The 22532-nt window shown below is 38.3% G+C and overlaps 1 protein-coding gene across 4 annotated transcripts in view; it reads left to right on the forward strand.

The window, feature by feature from the left end:
* Positions 1–22532, forward strand: part of IREB2 (iron responsive element binding protein 2) — a 63686-nt gene that overhangs the window by 11848 nt on the left and 29306 nt on the right. For 3 of the 4 annotated variants that reach the window (XM_025390236.1, XM_025390233.1, XM_025390235.1), the window contains exons 3-7: positions 12911–13076; positions 15273–15410; positions 16316–16534; positions 20615–20684; positions 21827–22010. In XM_025390236.1, the coding sequence (XP_025246021.1) occupies positions 12976–13076; positions 15273–15410; positions 16316–16534; positions 20615–20684; positions 21827–22010 (712 nt within the window). In that variant the 5' untranslated portion in view covers positions 12911–12975. The remainder of the gene's footprint in view (positions 1–12910; positions 13077–15272; positions 15411–16315; positions 16535–20614; positions 20685–21826; positions 22011–22532) is intronic. The other variant, XM_025390237.1, reaches the window with a different exon arrangement.

Here is a 22532-nt window from a genome sequence, read left to right on the forward strand (position 1 = left end):
AGACAGAGTTTGTGACCTCTCTACTGAGAGATACACTTTATTTTCTAATCTTTGCAGCAGCTATTTAGCCTTGAATAGTAGAATCTGCAGTCTTGGGAGCCTTGGTTTGCTTTTCATCAGATGCTTCCCATATATAATAGCAGACCTCAGCATTTTTTTTTTCAGAGCCTGAACCACCTATTGGATCTTCTACTAAGTAACTGATCAAAGGATATTTATTGTTACCAGATTATTTCAGAAGTGGGATAACATGAATTACTATACTTAACCAGTTTAAATTACCAGCATCCTGGTTCCTCCGTGGTGTTTTTAATTACCTGTCCTTAAAGGGTTAGCTTTGTGGATTCATAGAATTCTAGAAATTCCTAATTAGAAAAGGCAGATGTAATCTAGTCCATTTTTTTTACTTGTTGCATGAGTCTCTCAACAATACCATTTAATTCATTCAGCTAATATTTATTGAGTACTTGTATATTTCTAGCAAATGAAAGATGGCTAAGATAGTATCTGTGCTAAAGAAAACACACGATTTAGTAATGGGGACATACAAGGAAAATATGCGTAAAGTACAGTACTATGTTGTAGCAATTTGGGTCTAGTCAGGAGATAGAAACCACATAATAGGTTAAACAGAGGAAACTTAATATACATAATTATTAACTATGATAAGAATAATTGTAATACAGAAAAATTGTATATAGTACTGTAGGGTTAAGGGAGAATACCCAAGGAAGAACAAACTTGGAAGAGGTTCAGAACTCACTGGAATAGGTGTGGGTTGGCTCACAGATAACAGAGAAGTATATTGGTTTTGGCCAGGTTGGAGCTGGTCTGGAGTTGCTGGGTAGGCAGTAGGCCACCCTCTGGAGTGCAGGCAGGGGATCTAATGATCAGGAACTAGTGGTGTGGGCATGCGTTGGGAAAACAGATGCTGGTAGGGGGCAAGAGCCCTTCAGAGCTCATAGGCCGTGTCGGAGCTTGCAGAAGGAGTGACGGCTCAATATGTGACCTTCGAGGCAGCTTACAGATGGAGTCCACGTGCTGTCAGAGCAGCAGGCCTTCTTTACGAGAGTGCCTCAGTCCAGGTACTGGCACAGGCAGGAGGCCTTCAGAGCGTACAGCTATATAGGGACTCCGGCTCCCATGTTGAGAGGGCTGTGGTGATATTAACACATTTGTATGTATTTGTATATGTGTGTGGGGGTGTGTGTGTGTGTTTTAATATACAGTGTAATGGTGTCCACATTTGGAAGTTCTGCATAACTTGATGAACTCTTATTTCTCAAAGACCAACAATGTAATGAGCAGACTGGTAGAAGCTTATTTCATTCAAATATTGCTCTGTTGCCCAGGCTGGAGTGCAGTGGCACAATCTCAGCTCACTGCAACCTCCACCTCCTAGGTTCAAGTGATTCTCCTGCCTCAGCCTCCCGAGTAGCTGCAATTACAGGTGCCTACCCACCACGCCTGGCTAATTTTTTGTATTTTTAGTAGTGACGGGGTTTTACCGTGTTGGCTGGGCTGGTCTCAAACTTCTGACCTCAGATAATCCACTCACCTCGGCCTCCCAAAGTGCTGGGATTACAGGTGTGAGCCACCGTGCTCAGCCTTCATTCACTTTTGAGAAACTTTTTGCCAAATATACACATTTGAGTAACCATAATTTGTCAGTTCCTTCAAGTGAAAAACTGTTCTTTGAAAAAAAATGGCTTAATTTTAGCTTGCAACTCAATCATACAAGAGTTTTTCTGCAGGCAACTGATGTACTTTGGTATTGAGTAGAAATGTTGTATAAATATATTTCATTTTTGTCACACAGAATATTAAGACTTGACCTCAGCAGTTGAGATTTAGTAAAATTAAGTTTTTCTGCTTCTTAGGGACATTTTTAAGTGAAACTGGTATTTTGTGTGATAATAAACAATACAAGTACTACAGGTTGAGTATCCCTAATCTGAAAATCTGAAATCTGAAACTTTCTGAGCACCGACGCTCAGAGGAAATGCTCATTGGAGCACTCTAGATTTTTTTCTTTTTTCTTCTTTTAAGATGGGGTTTCACTCTAGTCTCCCAGGCTGGAGTGCAATGGCACAATCTTGGCTCACTGCAGCCTCTGCCTCCAGGGTTCAAGCGATTCTCCTGCCTCAGCCTCCCTAGTAGCTGGAACTACAGGCGTGAGCCACTGCACCTGGCAGGGTTTCACCATGTTGGTCAGGCTGGTCTCAAACTCCTGACCTTAGGTGATCCACTCACCTCGACCTCCCAAAGTGCTGGGATTACAGGAGTAAGCCACCACACCTGCTGGATTTTGGATTTTTGGATTAGGGATACTCAACCTGTAGTACAGTTTGGTGCCCCTGCTTTGAGTCCTGCTAAGGCATCAGCAGTTTAGGACCACATTTTGAAAATCACAGTATGGTGTTGGAGGCACCCCCTGAGGAATCTAAGCGAGGGATGATGTAGTGGTGGTTTGGACTAGATTTAATGGTGATATTGATAGAAGACAAAAAGATGTGGGAGAGAGGCATTGAGGAAGATGCCTCATTGTTTTGGCATAAACATCTGGAAGGATGGTGGTGCTATTTACTGCTCTAGGAAATGGAAGATGAGGTGATGATAAGGGGAAGGGGCAGAAGGGAAGTCGCTGAGTTCAAGTTTAGGTAACTAGTGAATTTGGGAACATACCAGTATTAAAGTAAACATGTTCAGGAGGAATCGGGCATGTGGTTTTGGAGCTTAGAAGACAGACTTGGACTACAGAAAGTATTTTGGAATTATTAGTGTAGATGTAGTGATAATTGAAGCCATAGGGGCAGTTGTACTCCCTGGAGGAAACAGTGTAGAGTAAGAAAAAAAGTGAGTCTCAATATGAACTCTGAGGAACTCCTACATTTAAAGATCAGATAAAGAAGTAGAGGTTAAAAAGGAAAATAGGGCTACCTAGAAGTGTTAAGAACTATAAAGGCTTGACATGGTGACTCACGCCTGTAATCTCAGCACTTTGGGAGGCTGAGGCGGGAGGATCTCTTGAGCCCAGGAGTTTAGAGACCCGCCTGGGCAACATAGACCTCTATCTCTATTTTTTAAAAATGAAAAAGAACTGTAGAGGATCTAAAATTTTACCTTCCTCGAAAGTTAATAAATTAACCTGACGTAATTTCCTGTGTGTTGGCAGGAGGCACCTGACTCCTGGATCCAAGACAATGGATTTTACTCACAGCAAAGCATTATCCTTATTACCAGTATTTATGTTGGTTTCCCAAGCTCCAGTTTCTACAGGGTAATGTTGAAGAAGGCCAGGTAACACCTGCACACACAGGGGTTGTGTTACAGGAAAGGAACTGTGGCTTAGGAAACCCAAGTGTTTTATAATGGGTAGTAAGCATGCCTGCTCTTTGCTCCAGAGCGAGACGCTATGGTGTATTTGAAGACTATTCACTATATAGACATCTCTGAAAAAGTAGTCTGGAACAAAGGCAGTCATTGCCTCTGTTCACAAGTCTTGAAGAAATGTGAGATGGGAGACATGGAAAATTGCCTTCCAACAGTATGTTAGAAAGAAAACTGGAAGATGGTGCTGTGGAATCCAGTAGAAAGAGTGTTTCAAAAAGGAGGTAATTAATAACTCTGTTGAATATTGCTACAAGGCTGTTGGGACTTTAGCTAGATCTGCTTCATTTGTGTTTAAGGATAGAAATCATATAGATTAGGGCTAAGGTGAATGGAAGGTAGAAAAGTGGGCACTGAAAATATAGAGAATTTGAAGAAAGCAGTACTTTTGTTGTCAGTTGGGGCTAAGAGCTGTTTAAATGTTGATGGGAAGAAACCAACTGAATTGGAAACCAGTTTGCAAAAAAAGGAGAGAGGAAATGATGACTCTTGGGTCCTAAAATGGTTAATGGAAATAGGATGCAAAACTCCTATAGAGAAGTTATCATTTAGTAGGAGGAAGAAGTCCGCAGCTCCCTTAACTGGTGAAAGGGTGAATTCAGAGGCAGCGAGGCTTGTGGGTATAGTAGGAGGAAGTTGAGAGGTAACTGTTAGTTTCTGTTTATCAGTGGGGTAGGAAGTGGGGGTAGGTCCTGTGGAAGATAGAGATTAAATTTTAAGGAGAGTGGATGAAGATAAGAGTTAATTGATGTGGAGTGTGGGAAAATAAGCAGATCAGAGAAACATTAGGATTTCTGGGTGAATAGTGAAGACCTGATTGAAGTTATAATCATGTATTTACATGGGTACTAGTTTCTCTGCGTTGATGTTTTAGGAATTTTTTCCTCATTGTTCTTCCTCAACATAAAACTTAAAACCACAACAAATTACCATTCATACCTATTAGAATGGGTACTGTATAAAAGACAGACAATGACGAATGTTGGGGAGGATATGGAGAGATGGGAAGCCTCATACACTGCTAGTGGGAATGTAAAATAGTGTAGCCACTTTGGGAAACAATTTGGCAGTTTGTTAAAAAGTTAAACATAAATTTACCATGTGGCCCAGCAATTTCATTCCTAAGTATCTATCCAAGAAAAATGAAAACGTTTATTACAGAAAGATTTTCAAATGATCTTAGCAGCATTATTCATAGCTGAGAGTTGAAACCAACCTAAATGTCCTGCAGTGGGTGAATGAATAGGCAAAACTTTGGTATACAATGGAATACTATTCAACAGTAAAAAGAAATTGACTGTAGATACCTGCTACAATGTGGATGAACTGTAAAAAGCAGGCTCAGTGAAAAAAATACAGACGTAAGAGACTTTATTTTATGATTGCATTCATATGAAATGCACAGGAAAGGCAAAGAATAGATTGGTGGTTTCTTGGGTTAGAGAGGAGGGGGAGAGGGATTAACAGTAAATAGGCATGAGAGATCTTTTGAGATGATGAAAATGTTCTAAAACTGATCTATGATGTTGATTGTACAGCTTGGTAAACAACGTTACAAAAATCACTAAATCATACACTTGGAAAGGATGAATTATAGTTTTAAAAAAGAATAGTTCTTAAGCAGGGAGGTGATATGGAGTGGACCAACTGCGGGGGTGGGGTGAAAAAAGAACAGGATTGGTGTTTTCTTGAGCAAATGGGGTAAAAGAACAAAGAGGATTAATGTAGGGTTTGGGGATGAGAGATTGAACCACATTGACCCTAACTGCATAAGTAAGGAAAGCGTGGATAGGCTGGTGCCTATGAATAAGGAGAAAGTCCCCACAGTGTTGAAGAACAGGTGTGGTAAGAGTGGGGATCAGAGAGGTTCTGAAGTTTAGGGAACTTGCAAGATGGTATAGTTGGAGCATAAGAGCATATGTGGAGGTGAGATGGCGAGAGAAGGGAGGAAGAAAGGGAATAAATGGGCCTTCCTGAACTTTATACCTGTTTGAAAGTGGGGATGTAGAATTAATATTGTTGAAAAAGCAAACCAAGGCTGGACATGGTGTCTCCTGCCTTTAATCCCAGCACTTTGGAAGGCCAAGGCTGGAGGATTGCTTGAGGCCAGAAGTTGGGAGGCCAACCTGGGCAACACTGGGAGATCCCATCTCTATTAAAAAGAAAAAAACCGGAGCATGTGTTTATTTTTCACATCTGCTAGTTTACTCTCTTGTTATAACTCTTCTACTGGAATATTTACCTGTAGGTTTAATTTAAGGGTTAAATGGAATAATTTATATAAAGTACCTCTGTATCTGCCCCTTAGTCTTAAATAAACAACTGCAGATGTTATTGTTGGGAAAGTTGAGGAAGAAAAGCATATTTGTTGTCTATTGCATATCAAATTAAACCAAAAGCAACAATAAACATTTATGACAGTCACAATTTCTGTAGGTCGGGAATTTGCAGTGGCTTAGTCGAATAGTCGTGGCCCAAGGCCTCACTCACATGGCTGACAGGCTGGCGCTTCCTGATGATGGAGAGGCTTCAGTTCTTTTCCATATGGGCCTCTCCTCAGTGCTGCTCAATAGTCTCATAATAGGCTGCTGACTTTTCACCGAGTAATCTAAGAGAGGAAGGCTGAAGCCAAAATACTTTTATAGCCCAGCTTTGGAAGACACACTCTGTCATCTCTGCCATACTCTATTGAGTCAGACAAGCAGAACTGATTTCAGTACAGATTATATGAGAGCATGACTATCAGAAGGCAAGTATTATTGGTGTCATCTTGGAGATTGGCTACCACAGGGAGAAATAAGACATTTTGTTTCTGTTTTCAGAGAGAGTGGTATATTTATTCATTTACATCTTCCCTGGCAGTAGGTCTGTAGTCTTTACTTTTGCAAATTTAGACAAATTTGAGATCGTTGGTGCTTCTTCATGACAAAATGTTGAGTTAACATTTGTGGGGCCGGGTGTGGTGGCTTATGCCTGTAATCCCAGTACTTTGGGAGGCCAAGGTGGGAGGATTGCTTGAGCCCAGGAGTTTGAGAACTCCCTGGGCAACATGGCGAAACCCCATCTCTACAAAAAAAAAAAAATTACACAAATAAGCTGGGCATAGTGGTGTATGCCTGTAGCTCAGCTACTCTGAAGGCTGAGGTGAGAGGATTGCCTGAGCCCAGGAGGTCAAGGGCGCAGTGAGTCATGATCGTGCCACTGCGCTCTAGCTTGGGCAACAGAGCAAGGCCTTGTCTCAAAAAAAATAAAATACATTTGTGATTAGTGTTTTCTCATAGCACTCTTATTTGATAATTGCTTTTTGATTTTTGAATAAGAATTTTTTAAAACCCTACTTGTTTAGTTATAACTAAAACAGTAGCCTTTTGCCCTGTCCCCAATTTCTACTCCCCAGAGAATACTATTTTCAATTCCCTTGACTGTTTCTTCTGGTAATTTCCTCCATGTTGTTAAATTGCCCTTCTTATACTACTGTTTCTTGATTTTCCAGTCTTAGACTTTAGTAGTTTTGTACTGTGAAAATGGTAATTTGGCACTTCTTCTGTGTATTTATGCAACTCATAATTTTTGGTGGAGTCAATGTTCAGCATTTATGTTATTGTGACTATAAATGTTCTTAGTCCATGTAGTAAATGATGATTGTATCTTATTTCTCATATAACTTTGTATTTTTCCTGGGATTAATGGATTGCCTTTTTTTGTTTGCTTAGTATTCTATATTGTTATGAATAAATCATCTCTAAACTCTCCAAAAGAACTAAATTCCTCCTCTTGGTATAATCATGTAATCTATGGGTTATTTTTTTTTCTTCTGTTGGTGACTTCCTATCTGGACTTCATCTTCTGGTCCATCTGGGACTGACTGCATTGTAGCTTGCATAGCCGTTGTCGTAGAAGAGTCTGCTCTCTGTTTTGGAGACTTTCTACTTTCTAAGATTTAGTGGTTTTCTATTTTTTGTTTACTTTCTGGTTTTATAGAGCATGTCCTCCACTAGCTTCCTAAGAAAGGATGCCTGAGAAATACATTTTTGAGACCTTGCTTGATTGATCGTTTTCCTGTGTAAAAATTTCTTGGTTGGAAATTGTTTTCATTTGGAATTTTGAAGGCATTGTTCCATTGTCTGCTAGCTTTTAACACTCCTCCTAAGAAATCCCAGGCAATCCTGATTTCCTAAACTTCGTTTCTGCTTACTTTTCCCCCATGTAGACGTTTATAAATTTCAGCTCGCTCTCCTCTGTTCTGCTCAATCCAGTACTAGTCATCCATCTAGTAATACTCTGTTTTTCAAAATTTTGTTGACTTTGCCTCTCCCTGTCACTTTTTTTTCTAGTGGGTTTATAACTTTTACAAACAAAAAATATTCCTGAGATTGTTTTTCCATAATAATTATCTAAATAAAAGGTTAATCTTGTATATAATTTCTGTGATAATATTTTCCTTCCCATTATCTCCAAATGTTCTATTAAAAAAAATTTTACCCTGTAATTCCCCTTGGCTTGGGGGACTTTTTATGTTTCTGATTGAAGTAAAGATGGAAACTAATACTGGTTAAATGCCAACTATTTATTGTACTTTGAGAGCTTTACATGTACCAACTGGATAGATGAGGTAGGAAAGATATTCTTCACATCTCTGTTAGGTAGCTGATAGACCCATTTTAGTAAGAAAATGTATTAACTTAGTCACTTTCCAGAGGTCATACCTGTAGTAAATACAGGCTTTTAATCTAGTATTCAAAAAGGATACTGTAGTCCTTTTTCTACTTTACATACAGTTTTATGAGTCTGTGTGTGTGAAAATTTTCAAACATGAAAGTAGGGAGATATACAACACTGAGAATGAACCCTAATGTAAACTGGAGTTGGGGTGATTGTGATATGTTGATATAGGTTCATCAATTGTAAAAAATGTACAGCTCTAGTGGGGAATGTTGATAGTGTGGGAGGCTACGTATGTGTGGGGGTAGCGGGTATATGGGAAGTCTCTATATCTTCCTCTCAGTTTTGCTGTGAACCTACAACTGCTCTAAAAAAAATTAAGCCTATCATTATGTTGGCCAGGCTAGTCTCAAACTCCTAACTTCAAATGATCCTCCAGCCTCGCCTCCCAAAGGATTACATGCTAGGATTACAAGCATAAGCCACCGCTCCCAGCTGGTCATCACACTTTCGCAGAGGTGCCTTCACCACTCGCCCCATCTAAGGGTGTTATCTTCTGTCCTGAACCCTACTCACTTCCCTCATAGCACCTTCTACTGTTTCTAAATATTTGTTTGTTTACTTGTTTATGGTCCGAATCTCCCAGTAGGCTCCAGCTTCGTAAGAGCAGATACCACATCTCATTTGTTCACCTAGTGCTGGAACATACTAGAAAAGTAAATAAATATATTCATTTTGTTGTTATTTTTTGAGACAGGGTCTCACACCCATTGCCCAGGCTGGAGTGCAGTGGCAGGATCAGCCTTGACTTCCCATGCTCAGGTGATTCTCCTGTCTCAGCCTCCCAAGTTGCTGGAGCCATACCCGCGCGCCAGGACACCTGGCTAGTTTTTTGTATTTTTAGCAGAGATGGGGTTTCCACCATGTTGACCAGGCTAGTCTTGATCTCCTGAACTCAAGCAATCCTCCCTCCTTGGCCTTTCAAAGTGCAGGGATTATAGGTGTACACCACAATACCTGGCCAATCAGTATATTCTTAATCGGGAAAAAAAAGTAGGGTGAGAATAGTCTTATAACCCACCACATAATTGTCAGCCATTTATCAGCATTTTGCCAATTTTTTGTTTCATATATTTCACCGTTTTTTAACCTGTATTCTTCCATATACGTAGCTGATATATAAAAGGACTTTAAAAAAATCACAGTGCCATTGTTATTCCTAACAAAATTAAGTAATCCCTTAATATAATCGGTTTTTTTTTTTTTTTTTCTGGAGACACAGTCTCACTCTGTTGCCCAGGCTGGAGTGCAGTGGCAAGGTCTCCGCTCAGTGTAGAATCCGCTTCCCGGGTTCAAGCAATTCTTGAGCCTCAGTCTCCTGAATACCTTGGATTACAGGCACATGCCACCATGCCTGGCTCATTTTTGTATTTTTAGTAGAGATGGGGTTTCGCCATGTTGGTCAGGCTGGTCTGTAACTCTTGACCTCAGGTGATCCACCTGCCTTGGCCTCCTGAAATGTTGGTATTACAGGCGGTGAGCCGCTGAGCCCGTCCACTTAATAAAATCTAAAACTGAGTTCATATTCAGATTTTTCTGGTTGTCTCAAAAATATATTTTTACATTTGGTTCGATGAAACAGTATCCAAATAGGGCCAACACATAGTATTTGGTTGTTATGTCTTTTAAGTCTCTTTTAATCTGTAATAGTCTTCCTCTCCTCTTTTTTCATGCCATTTTTGTGTTGAAAAACCTAGGTTCTTTATTCTATAAAATGTCCCACATTCTAGACTTGGCTGATAGCTTCTTTGGGGTTTCATACTTTCCTACTATCCCCCATGTTTCCGGTTAACTGGGAGTTAGAGCTAGAGGTTTAATTAGATTCAGGTTTATTTACGTCCTTGTTTTTGCAAGAACACTTCTTAGTTGGTACATGTAGTTTTTGTTTCATCAGGAGGCAAATAATATCTCTGATCTCTTACTTTTGGTGATGCTAAGTGGGTATGAGTGTTATCAGCTTGCAAGTTCCCCATCCACATAAATTCTAATGATTTTAGCGCCTATTTGTGACCATTATCTAGATCCATTATTTCATTAGGTGTTGCACATTGGTGATCTTTCAAATTACATAATTTCTTCCACATTTACTAGCTGTAATTCTTCTATAACAAAGTACTTTTCTCTATTTGGTTACCTGAAGTAAGGAAAGATAATGTTAACTATTGATTTTCCCCCTTTGTCAGTTTTCAGAGTAATGAGTTGATGCCCTAGCAACTTTCACTGGTGATCAATGAAAGGTTTTTTAAGAGTCATTATGAACTAAGGGCTATTTATATATTTGATGTATTTTGGTGAATTATAGTTATTACTCATTTTGATGCTCAAATTGACCCATTAGTGTCCCTATTAGTCTTTGATAACTTCTTTGGTTTCAGACACTGGATATCCCAGGGTCATTTTGTATAAATCCTTCTCCAGACTAGAATCAGTCATTTCTCTGAAAAAGTGTTCTGTTGTGTGTGTTTAGGAAATAGTGTTTAGAAAAAACAAACAGTTATTAGGGGTTTGTTACTGTTGGGTTGTTGTTATTCTGGGCATTTTCAGTGACAGAGCTAGGATATACCTTTTTTTAGGAAGAGAAAAACATAAGTTCATATCCATGTTTATAATTGAAGTGTAAGGACTTTTTTTTTCTTTAACTTGGCTACTGTGACTTTTTCCCCCAGATTTTAAAAATAAGCTTCATTAAAAAAAAAAAAGTAACGTGCACTATTGGAAACTGAAAAACACAAGAAATGAGGAACAAAGTCATCCACAATCATAAGCAGTTTGACATGCCCTTCTAGGTCTTGTGTGTGTATATATACATGACATCCAATTTTATGTGATTGAGATCATACAGTATGTATCATGCTTTTTCACATATCATGAACTGTTAGTTGAGAACCCCAAAGCTACCTTCTGCCCTTCAGCTGCCAACCTATTGAATAAGTCCTGATATACACTACCTAGGTGGTTTAACAGTTCTATGTTCAAGATGCATCTTTTCTATCAATTATACCAAGATATTTACAAATTGGCTAACTCACTAGCTCTGCTTTTTATCATACATTGTCACCTCAGGACATCTATAAAGCTTAGATGTTGCAAAATAAAGATTGAACTTTGTTCACAATAAACAGATGCTTTACCAAAAATGCACATAGAGACCTATGATTAATATCTAAAACCTGTCCTCTGGGTATAGAGACACTGGCAAAGAGCCTCACCCTTCACCCCTTTTCCCTCTTCTATCATTTCAGTGACTAAGTACAGTACTGTATCTAGCTCTAAGAGGTAGGTTAACAAATACCACTCCCAGAAGACAGGTCTTCCTAAAAAAGGGATGTTTAAAAATGGATTATTTTACTGCCTTTACTTTTAACATACTTTGAGCATTAGGAGTTTTGTATACTTTAAACACAACAGTATTAACTAAATTACATATATAGAACAATGGTTAGACGATCTGAACTAATGTAACTCAACAGACACAGAAGTCTTCTCTCTGTATACTTCCTCCTCCTCACCCCTCTCCACCCCACCCAGTGAACAGTTAGCATATTCTCCAAGACTTCAGGTTTAACAATTTCATTCCCAAAATGCAAACGCTCCTGTGAAATAACAAAAAAAAAACTTCGTGTTACTTTAGCTGTCATTAGCTACTCTGATTTTAAACTTATATGCTCTTGAAACCATAGTAACAAAAAGTACTTTTTTGCTTGCTGCTTGTTACACAAATCACAGTCTCTGAATAGCAGCACTAATGACTGAATATACTTTTCTTTCTTGTGATTCTTTTTGTACTTAGTACCAAGAAGGTACTCCCAATAAGGAAGTAAGTGGAAATGCTGTGTGAGATATATGCTTAGTTTTTTCGTTTATCCTTTCATTGTTTCTTTTTATTAAAATACACATGCTAATGTATTTTTAAAATTATATTTCTCATAATACACATTTGATGATCTTATGTTTAATTATTTTAAAATAATATATTATGGGTATATTTTAAACTCTCTTTCTTACAGGAAAGTTAGCATACTAGAAACACTGTTCTGCCCTGCTTTTTCTCTTAATGATATATTCTGGAGCTCACTGTTTATCAGCATGTAACTTCACTCCCTTAGACAGCTGCATGGTAATCCATTGTGTGAATTACAGTGATTTATTCAACTAACCCCATATTAATTCAGTCTTCTCTTTAAATCGTAAGGAAACACTTTTGTGTGGCACAATCTGGTGTGAGAATTTAATATGATTGAAAATTTAAAAATATTGAAATCACTTTCTCAGTTGTGTCCTTAAAGTAATTAAGAGTGAATCAAAGTTTTTGTGAAATGAATTTTACTCACTCAGGCATTCCAGTTTACTTTTAAACTTAGTCATTTTTGTTGGAAATAATTTAAATTTATTAAAGACTTTATACAATTTAATCATTTTCTTTTTGCCATACTAGGGGATGTCTACATTATTGAATTCAATTCTGATATTCTGTGCTTTTTAGTTTTTCTGTGAATTCCTTGAATGTCAAGTATTTGTCATGGTTGCAGTATGATATTCCTAAATTAATGCAACTCTTGTATGAAGGTTTTTATCTCTGCTTTTTTCAGGGCTTTGAGGTTATGTACAGGAAAGTCAGTTACAAAACACCTGATGTTAACATGAATGATGTTATGCTCTAGTTTGTTAGACTAAAAATGAACTGTTTAAATTGAGAAACCTGCATTTTTGTCTTTATCTAACTTTTTGCTGTGGCATTTTAAAAATAATATATAGGTATGACTGTTTGCTTGTTAATCGTAATATTTTATTGAATCAGATGTTCTGCCTTATTCAATACGGGTCTTGTTGGAAGCTGCTGTACGAAATTGTGATGGCTTTTTAATGAAGAAGGAAGATGTTATGAACATTTTAGACTGGAAAACCAAACAAAGCAATGTTGAAGTGCCCTTTTTCCCTGCCCGTGTTCTTCTTCAAGATTTTACGTAAGTAATGGGTTTATTTTTCATAAATGAACTCTTAGAGTGTGTTTCCTTTTTAAAATTGAGACTCTTGGCTGGGTGTGGTTGTTGACACCTGTAATCCCAGCACTTTGGGAGGCCAAGGCAGGAAGATCACTTGAACCCAGGAGTTTGCAATCAGTGTGGGTAACATAGTGAGACCGTGTCTGTACAAAAAAAAAATTTAAAAATTAGCTGAATATAGTGGTGCATGCCTGTAGTCCTAGCTACTCTGGAAACTAAGGCAAAAGGATTAGTTGAGCCCAGGAGGTTGAGGCTGCAGTGAGCTGTGATCCCACCACTGCACTCCAGGCTGGGTGACAGTGAAAGACCCTGTCTCTAAAAATAGAAAAAAAATAAAAATTCAGACTCCCTGATGGATGGCTCTGTTTTTTTGTTTTGTTTTGTTTTTTTAATTTTAAGGTTAGTTTATAAACTTAAAAATTTTGCCCTTTCTAAACTGAAGCAATTCATTAAAAATTAGGCACCTGTTTTGTATACCATTTATTCAAAAACTGCTTTTGCTTAACTACCTTCTTATGATCTCTATGTAACCAATAGGTTTCTCAAACTTAACATATTGAAAACTTGATTTTATTTTGAGGTAGAGCCTCACTCTGTCACCTAGGCCAGAGTGCAGTAATGCAGTCATAGTTCACTGCAGCCTCAACCTCCTGGGCTCAAGCGATCCTCCTGCCTCTGCCTCCCAAAGCTCTGGGATTACAGGCATGAGCCACTATACCCAGCCATCAAAACTTGATTTTTTGATTGTCTGTCTCAACTCACCTATTTCTTTCTAAGTCTTTTCTGTTATAGTAAATGTCACCATACACTCCCATTTGTTTAGGCTTCAAATCTAGGAGTTAGCCTTGATTTTTCTCTTTCTTTAATACCCTCTAACCAGTCTATCAGCAAGCTCTGTCAGTGCTACCTTTGAAATATATCTTGTGTCCAATTATTTCTTTCCACCTCTATCACTGTCGTTGTGGTTCTAGTCCCATTCTCTCTTAACCTGGACTATAACTGCAATAGTCTCTTAACTGGTATCTTTGCTGTCACACTTGGAATCAATAGTCTGTTCTTTACACAGAAGATGGAGTGACTTGGTTACAAATGTTAATCAAGTCATATTATCCCTCTATATACCAGCTGGCTTCCATCACACCTAAAACAAAATCCAGAGCCTTTACCATACTCTGAAAGATTTTGCCTGATCTGGGTGTCCAGGGATTATTTATTGGAAGAGTTAACCTTGAGCTGAGTTTTGAAAGAGGCATAGGGGTTAGCTAGAACATCCTCTTCACCCACTCACTCAAATCTGGTTTGTGTGCCACAGCTCTTTGTAACCTATGTATGCTGCCATTACAGTACTTGCGATACATAGCCGCATAAGAAATAAATGGTATTTCTTACACCATTTATTCAGAAACTGCTTTTGCTTAACTACCTGCTTATGATTTCCACATAGCCAATAGGTTTCTCAAACTTAACATATTGAAAACTTGATCTTATTTTGAGATACAGTCAACACTCTGTCACCTAGGCTGGAGTGCAGTGACGTGATCATAGTTCACTACAGCATCAACCTCCTGGCCTCAAGCTGTTAATTTATGCAGCTATTATAGTACTTACGATACTATTCTGTAATCATTATCTTCCCTAAAATTTTTTTGAGAGCCAGAACTATGTCTGACTTGGCCTTGTACCATTGGTATCTAGCACACTGAAGGCATTTGATAATGCTTGTTATATATTTGGCTGGATAGATGGGTGAATGAATGTAAAATGGCAAAAGCTACTGTGGATAGCTTTGGGGTAACATGAAGGCACTAGGCAGAAGGGGGTGGAACTAGGAAAAGGGGAGGGTGCATCAAAAAAAATACATGGCGAAAGAGAGTTTCACAGGCAGTTTCCTTGAAGTTCACTTATGCCTCCAAAAATTCTCTCTTATTATTTTTGGCACATTTGCCCAAGTAATTCAGTCCTTAGATAATGTTTAATGTTAATTCCCATTAAACCAGGATACTCCTAAATTTAGATAATAACTACATTATGAAAAATGAATGTAAACTAGACAGGGATACTTTTAAAATGCGAAAATGAAAAAGTTTATATTGATCATTTATTAAGCATGTATAAAAAACAATTTGGACTATAATTTGACCATTCTTTATTTTTTAGTGGAATACCGGCAATGGTGGATTTTGCTGCTATGAGGGAGGCAGTGAAAACTCTTGGAGGTGATCCTAAGAAAGTCCATCCTGCTTGTCCAACAGATCTTACAGTTGACCATTCTTTACAAATTGACTTCAGTAAATGGTACGTCAATACAGATAGACAGCCATGCAAGTTAACTGACTGGAAATGTGTCGTGTAGAGGAAAAGGAATAGAGATAATTTATGGCAGAGAAAAGTATGCTAAATTTAGTATTGGCTAGTATATAAAAGCTAAAACTGGTGAAAAGTTTGGAATGGTGGGTTTTTTTGGAATTAGTCTGAGTGTAAAGTTACTTTCATATTTGTGTATTTCTGCTGACATTTTTGGTAGAAATGTATACGCCTAGGACCTGCCTTTTGGAGTGAACCTCTGAATTCAGTCTCTGTTTCCTTTTTGTTTTTTAACCTACTTGTCTTTCAGAAAGAATCGAAAGATGTGAGCCATGAATGGTTTTAATTATTTGGTGATTAAAAACATTGAACTCACTAAAGCTCTATTTTCCTTCCACTGAAATAAGTATCTTGTATTTATAAGGCCCCTTTGACTAAGACCAAACTAGAGAAGACGTATTTCTGTTGCCATAAATTAACTTTTTTAAAACATTCCCAGGAGTAGTGGAATAAGACTGTAATTTATTATAGCCCATGAGAGAGATTTTGCCCTCGAGATAAACTGTAGCTCTAAATTTCTTTTAAGTTGTTAGGGGGAAACAATCTGTTTCAGTACTTGCTAAAAGTAATGTGAATTAGTAGAGTATATGAAAGTGATTTTACTGGACTCTTAGAATTATGTTTTCATTTCTGTAAATTTAAATGACCTGTTTTATATATATACACACATATATATATAATCTGAGATTTGCCTTTGAAACCTGAGTTAAATGATACAGTAGCCTTCAAACATCATTCAATTACTTCTAGATAGCGTTGCTAGTGTGCATTTTTTTTAAGAGCTAATTTTTGTCGCTTTTAAATGGCTTTATTTTGTTTTCTTTTTGGAATGACAGTGCAATACAGAATGCACCAAACCCTGGAGGTGGTGACCTGCAGAAAGCAGGAAAGCTTTCTCCACTTAAAGTGCAGCCTAAGAAGCTTCCCTGCAGAGGCCAGACTACCTGCCGAGGATCTTGTGATTCTGGAGAACTAGGCCGAAACTCAGGAACATTTTCTTCACAGATTGAGAATACACCCATCCTGTGTCCTTTTCATTTGCAACCAGTGCCTGAGTATGAGATTGTTTTTCTTAGTGTTTATTAAGACCAGGTTATTTTCCAGTTAAGAAAATCAAATTTATTCTCATTCCCACCCAATTACTATGTTGTATTGTAACTAATATGTTACCTTCACACTTAAGTACTGGATTGAATTTTTATATGTATTTCCTGTTATACTAAAAGAAGTAAATTTAGTGAAAATGGTGATCTCTAAGTACCATTCTCTGTTACCATTACTAAGAAAACAAACCTTTCTTAAGATTTATCTGTAAATATAATTTATCTTTTTGACGATTGTAAGCAGAAAATGGGGTCTCATTTTAAACTAAAATTTTTACTTTAGTACATTTGTACCATTCGTATACTCATTATAATGTCATTCATATTTCTTACGTTAATTCCCTGTATATATTTTTAGCATTTTTTTCCTACTAGGGGATTTCTTATCTTTTCCTATTGCATTAAGTGCTCTATGTTGGCTGGGCATGGTGGCTCACAACTATAATCCTGGCACTTTGGGAAGCCAGAGCAGGTGGATCACTTGAGCTCAGGAGTTTGAGACCATCCTGGGCTGCATGGTGAAACCCTGTCTCTACAAAAAATTACCTGGGTGTGGTGTCATGCCCCTGTGGTCCCAGCTACTCAGGAGGCTGAGGCAGGAGAATCTCTTGAACCCAGGAGGTGGAGATTGCAGTGAGCCAGGATCACGCCACTGCACTCCAGCCTGGGCATGACAGAATGAGACTCTCTCAAAAAAAAAAAAAAAAAAAAAAAAAAAAACCCTATGTTAACAATAAAATTTTTATTTTTTATGTTTCAAATCTAGTAAGTTATTTTAAATAAATGATTTTCTATATGGTAACATGGAAAGTAGTAAATATGCCTACAAAATAATTCTATTCCTAGGATTTGGCTTCATTTCCTAATAGGTAATTTTTTTAAATAAGAAAAAGAGTTCTATGGCCAAGTGAGGTGGCACATGCCTGGAATTCCAGCACTTTGGGAGGCCGAGGCAGGCGGATCACCTGAGGTCAGGAGTTCGAGACCAGCCTGGCAAACATGACGAAACCCCATCTCTACTAAAAATACAAAATTAGCCAGGCATGGTGGCAGGTACCTGCAATCCCAGATACTCTGGTGGCTGAGACACGAGAATTGCTTATACCAGGAGGCAGAGATCACAGTGAGCCAAGATCATGCCACTGGGTGACAGAGCAAGACTCTGTGTCGGCGGGGCGGGGAGGGGGGGGGGGGTGCGGGGAAAGGAGTCCTATGACTTTTTAAAATATATACTATAAAGTTTCCAAACTTTTAAAATTTATTTATTTATTTTTAGAGACAGGGTCTGACTATGTTGCCTGTGCTGGTCTCAAACTCTTAGGCTCGAGCGATCTTCCTGCCTTGACCTTCCAAAGTGGGTTTTTTTGTTTTGTTTTGAAACAGAGTCTTATTCTATTGCCTGGGCTGAAGTGCGGTGGCATAAGCATGGTTCACCGCAGTCTTGACCTCGTGGACTCAGGTGATCCTCCCGCCTCAGCTCCCCAAGTAGCTGGAACTTCAGGCACGCACCACCATGCCTGGCTAATTTTTTCTGTAGACAAGGGGTGTTACTGTGTTGCCCGGACTGGTCTCGAACTCCTGGTCTCAAGTGATCCTTCTACCTTGGCTGTCCAAAGTGCTGGGATTATAAGCATGAGCCACTGTGCCCAGCCGTATTTTTATTTTTAAGAGAGTTATATGAATTGTTTTTGTCTTAGTTTAAATAATTCATGTAAAATATAACAATTTATCCCATTGTTAGTAAACGGTCTTTTTTTTTTTTTTTTTTTTTTTTGAGATGGGGGGGTCTCTGTCACCCAGGCTGGGGTGCAGTGTCACCATCTGTAGTCCACTGCAGCCTCCAACTCCTGGGCTTAAGTGATCCTCCTGCCTAAGCCTCCAGAGTAGCTGGGACTACAGGCACACACTACCAGGCCTGACTAATTTTATCTACCTTTTTTGGGGGTAGAGATGGAGTCTCACTATGCTGCCCAGGCTGGTCTTGAACTTTGCTCATGCAGTCATCCCACCTTGGCCTCCCAAAGTGCTGGGACTGCAGGTATGTGGCACTCCACCTGGCCTTGTTTTTTTAATTTAGTAAAAAATACTTACACTTTAGGTTTTAAAAAGTTTAACACATTTAAGATTTAGAGTAGCTAAGAGTAATGTCCATTCATTTATTCTAAGTACCAAATAATACGTTAATTCCTTTGTTCCTGACCGGATCTTCCAAATTCTGCCTAGTTCTAAAATTTTAGGCTTAAGATTTTTATAAAGCCACAGGTTATAGTGACCTCGTATGCTCTTCCTTTCTAAGGATTCCGTATAATCTGTGAGTCTTTTGCCATCAAATTTTGACAGTTTTATGTAATCGCTTTCTTGTTCCTGTTGCCTAGTTGTCCTGGTTGTTAGGAACATGTTGACTTTTGAGATTAACACCTCTTATACAGAAATTAATTTCCTGAAAAGGCAGATTTATTGATTCAAAATCATTGATTTCTTTAGTTTTTGTTTCTTTTTATAACTGGCACATCGTAAATGCTTAGTGCTATATTTTTGTTTCTAAAAATCCAATCTTCTGTAACATTTCCCCATAATTTTGACTCTGAATTACAAAGCATTAAGATGGATTTTATTGTAGTTCCTGGCTATGTGATAATAGTGACTCATTGGTATCCTTTAATATGTCAATGAAGTATTAATTAGACTTAAAAAGTTGAGTAGAAAGATGAGAGCATAACCTTTGGCACTTCAAATTATCCCCTATTTGAAGTCAGGTTGTGAGCCAATAAATGTTTATATGGCACTTTGTAGCCATAAGTGCTGTTGAAAGGTAAAATAATTGGAGTGGCTCAGAAAGCTGTGTTCCCTGAGGCCCTGAAAAAATCTCCCTAAGATATGCTTGGCTTCAAAAGATGACTCAACTATGAATTATTAAAGTAATCTTTGTTTAAAAAAAAAAAAAGTTTTGCGGGTGTGGTGGCTTACGCCTGTAATCCCAGCACTTTGGGAGGCTGAGGTGGGTAGATCGATCACCTGAGGTCGAGAGTTTGAGACCAGCCTAACCAACATGGAGAGACCCCATCTCTACTAAAAATACAAAATTAGCTGGGTGTGGTAGCACATACCTGTAATCCCAGCTACTCAGGGGGCTGAGGTAGGAGAATCGCTTGAACCCAGTGGGGCAGAGGTTGCGGTGAGCCGAGATCACGCCATTGCACTCCCACTCCAGCCTGGGCAACAAGAGTGAAACTCCATCTCAAAAAAAGTTGACTATTAAACAACTGTAATTATCTGGACTAATAATCTGGTCCCTGGAGGACATGTGTAATCTAAGTTATATTGATAGTCTAGTGAACACCCAGTCACCAGCTGGCAGGTAAAAGAACCAGCTTAAAGCTGTTTGAAATAATTTTTTTAAATATCTATTAGATAAAAATAATTTTCTAAAAATGGTACTATGTTACTGCATAGAGGTCAATTATTTTTGTCTCTTAAATAATTCCTAAAAACTATATAATCCATGTAAAGTGAACTGCTACTTATACATAAAGTAGAGCCTTCTTTTGGTATGAGATGAATGAAATATTTTTGCAAAAAGCCGGTTTTAAACTATAAAATGATGTTGAGATACTGTTCATCAATGCCGCATAGCAATAATTAGCACCCATCTCCTAGTTTAACAGGCACAAGAGCCAGGTGGGGAGGAAAGTACATGCTTGTCGAAGCTACTACCGTCCTCTTTTCTTGAAGTGGATAACCCAACAGTGTATTTTTATTATCACTTTAAGTACAGGTTTGGACATTGGTGTAATGTGGCTTTCTTACACTCCGTAAAGTACAACTCATTTTTGTAGTTTTCTAGTGTGTTATTTTAAAGCAGAACTTTGTTGAAAAAGAATAATTCTGAGAAACCTAATAAATAGTTCTTCCAAAGATTTTAATAATATATTTGTGTGTATATATATATGCCTAAGAATGATGACTTAGAAAGAAACAAGGCAAGTATTTTTTGTAACACATACATTTAATGCCAGCTCTTCTTCCTTTTAGACCTGAAACAGTGTTAAAAAATCAAGAAGTAGAATTCGGCAGAAATCGAGAGAGGCTTCAGTTTTTTAAGGTATAAATGATTCAGGGAAATTTTTGTATTGTAATATATAAACTAATGATAGGTACAATTTTTATATCTTTAGTTGTTTTTTTTTGTTTGTTTGTTTGGTGGGGGGTGGGTGGGGAGACAGAATCTCGCTGTTACCCAGGCTGGAGTCCAGTGGCATGATCTCAGCTTACTGCAGCCTCCACCTCCCAGGTTCGAGCAATTCTCCTGCCTCAGCCTCCCGAGTAGCTGGGATTAGAGGCTCACACCACCACGCCTGGCTAATTTTTGTATTTTTAGTAGAGTTTGGTTTTCACCATGTTGGCCAGGCTGGTCTTGAACCTCTGGCCTCAGGTAATCCACCTGCCTCGGCCTCCCAAAGTGCTGGGACTACAGGCATGAGCCACTGTGCCTGGCCTGTTTATTATTTATTTATTTATTTATTTATTTATTTTTATTTTTGAGGAAGAGTCATGCTCTTGCCCAGACAAGAGTGCAGTGGTGTGATCTTGGCTCACTGCAACCTCCGCCTCCTGGGTTCAAGCGATTCTCATGCCTCAGCCTCCTGAGTAGCTGGGATTACAGGTGTGCACCACTGCCTGGCTAATTTTTGTATTTTTAGTAAAGACGGGGTTTTGCCATGTTGGCCAAGCTGGTCTTGAGCTCTTGGCCTCAAGCAATCTGCCCACCTCAGCCTCCCAAAGTGCTGCGGTTACAGACATGAGCCACTCTGCCCAGCCACTTTAGTAGTTTCTAAAGGCATTGTAGTAGTAGAACGCTTTTGTGCCTCAAATGAAATCTTATTGGAAACCCCATTGTGTAAAGAAAGATGAAAACAGTGGCTCTAGTTTAGGAGAGAGCGCTTGGAGGGAGCCTTGTACACTGAGCCTTTCTTTCTTCCCATTCCTGAGAATCTTTGGAACACAGTTGAATACTGTCATTTGTCTGGACTTTTTAAACATTTTTGTTTGACCTAAAGGGTGTCTTAATAAAAAATGTATTTAGGTTCAGTATCTGTATCTTTGTTTTTAACTATGTGATAATGAACTTTGTATTTACCGTATTGAACATTAGTTAAAATATTTTTAGTGTTAATATTACACCTTGATTGTGAACACAGATTCATATACTAACATTTCTATTTCTTAAATTTAAACAAAATATAGTGGAGTTCAAGAGTTTTTAAGAATGTGGCAGTAATCCCTCCTGGAACTGGAATGGCTCATCAAGTAAACTTAGAATATTTATCAAGAGTGGTTTTTGAAGAAAAGGACCTCCTCTTCCCAGACAGTGTAGTCGGCACGGATTCACATATAACGATGGTGAATGGTTTAGGGATTCTGGGGTGGGGTAAGTAAATGACTAAATATATTTCATTTCTTTTGGGGTTAAGAATGTCAAGAACATTGTAAAAGAACATAAATTATTGAGTTTTTATAGCCTCTTTGAGGCTCCGTGTTTTTCATCTGTAATAGCAGCAGCAACAACAAAATATTAATCGAGAGTTTGTGATCAGTGTTGTTAAAAGAGGATTTATCAAAAGAAATTTACACAGTGCCTAGCACAGCACTACCATTTGTGAAGTAATTGAATGATGATGATATGTCTACAAAGGTTGCTTCTTTGTCTAAGGTATTTTGTGGCTTCTCCTGGTCTTCTTTATTAGTCCACATTTCTTGCCATTTTATACAAGGCCCTTCACAACCTCTGGTGTCCCTTTAGCCACTCACCAACACCCATCTTAGAGACTAGTCATTTCTTTACTTATATGGGCTGTCTCTTTTCTTTTTTTTTTTTTGTTGGAGACAGAATCTTGCTCTGTCACCCAGGTTGGAGTGCAGTGGCACAATCTTGGCTCACTGCAACCTCCAC

Source organism: Theropithecus gelada, chromosome 7a, assembly GCF_003255815.1.
Source record: "Theropithecus gelada isolate Dixy chromosome 7a, Tgel_1.0, whole genome shotgun sequence".
Taxonomy (NCBI): domain Eukaryota; kingdom Metazoa; phylum Chordata; class Mammalia; order Primates; family Cercopithecidae; genus Theropithecus; species Theropithecus gelada.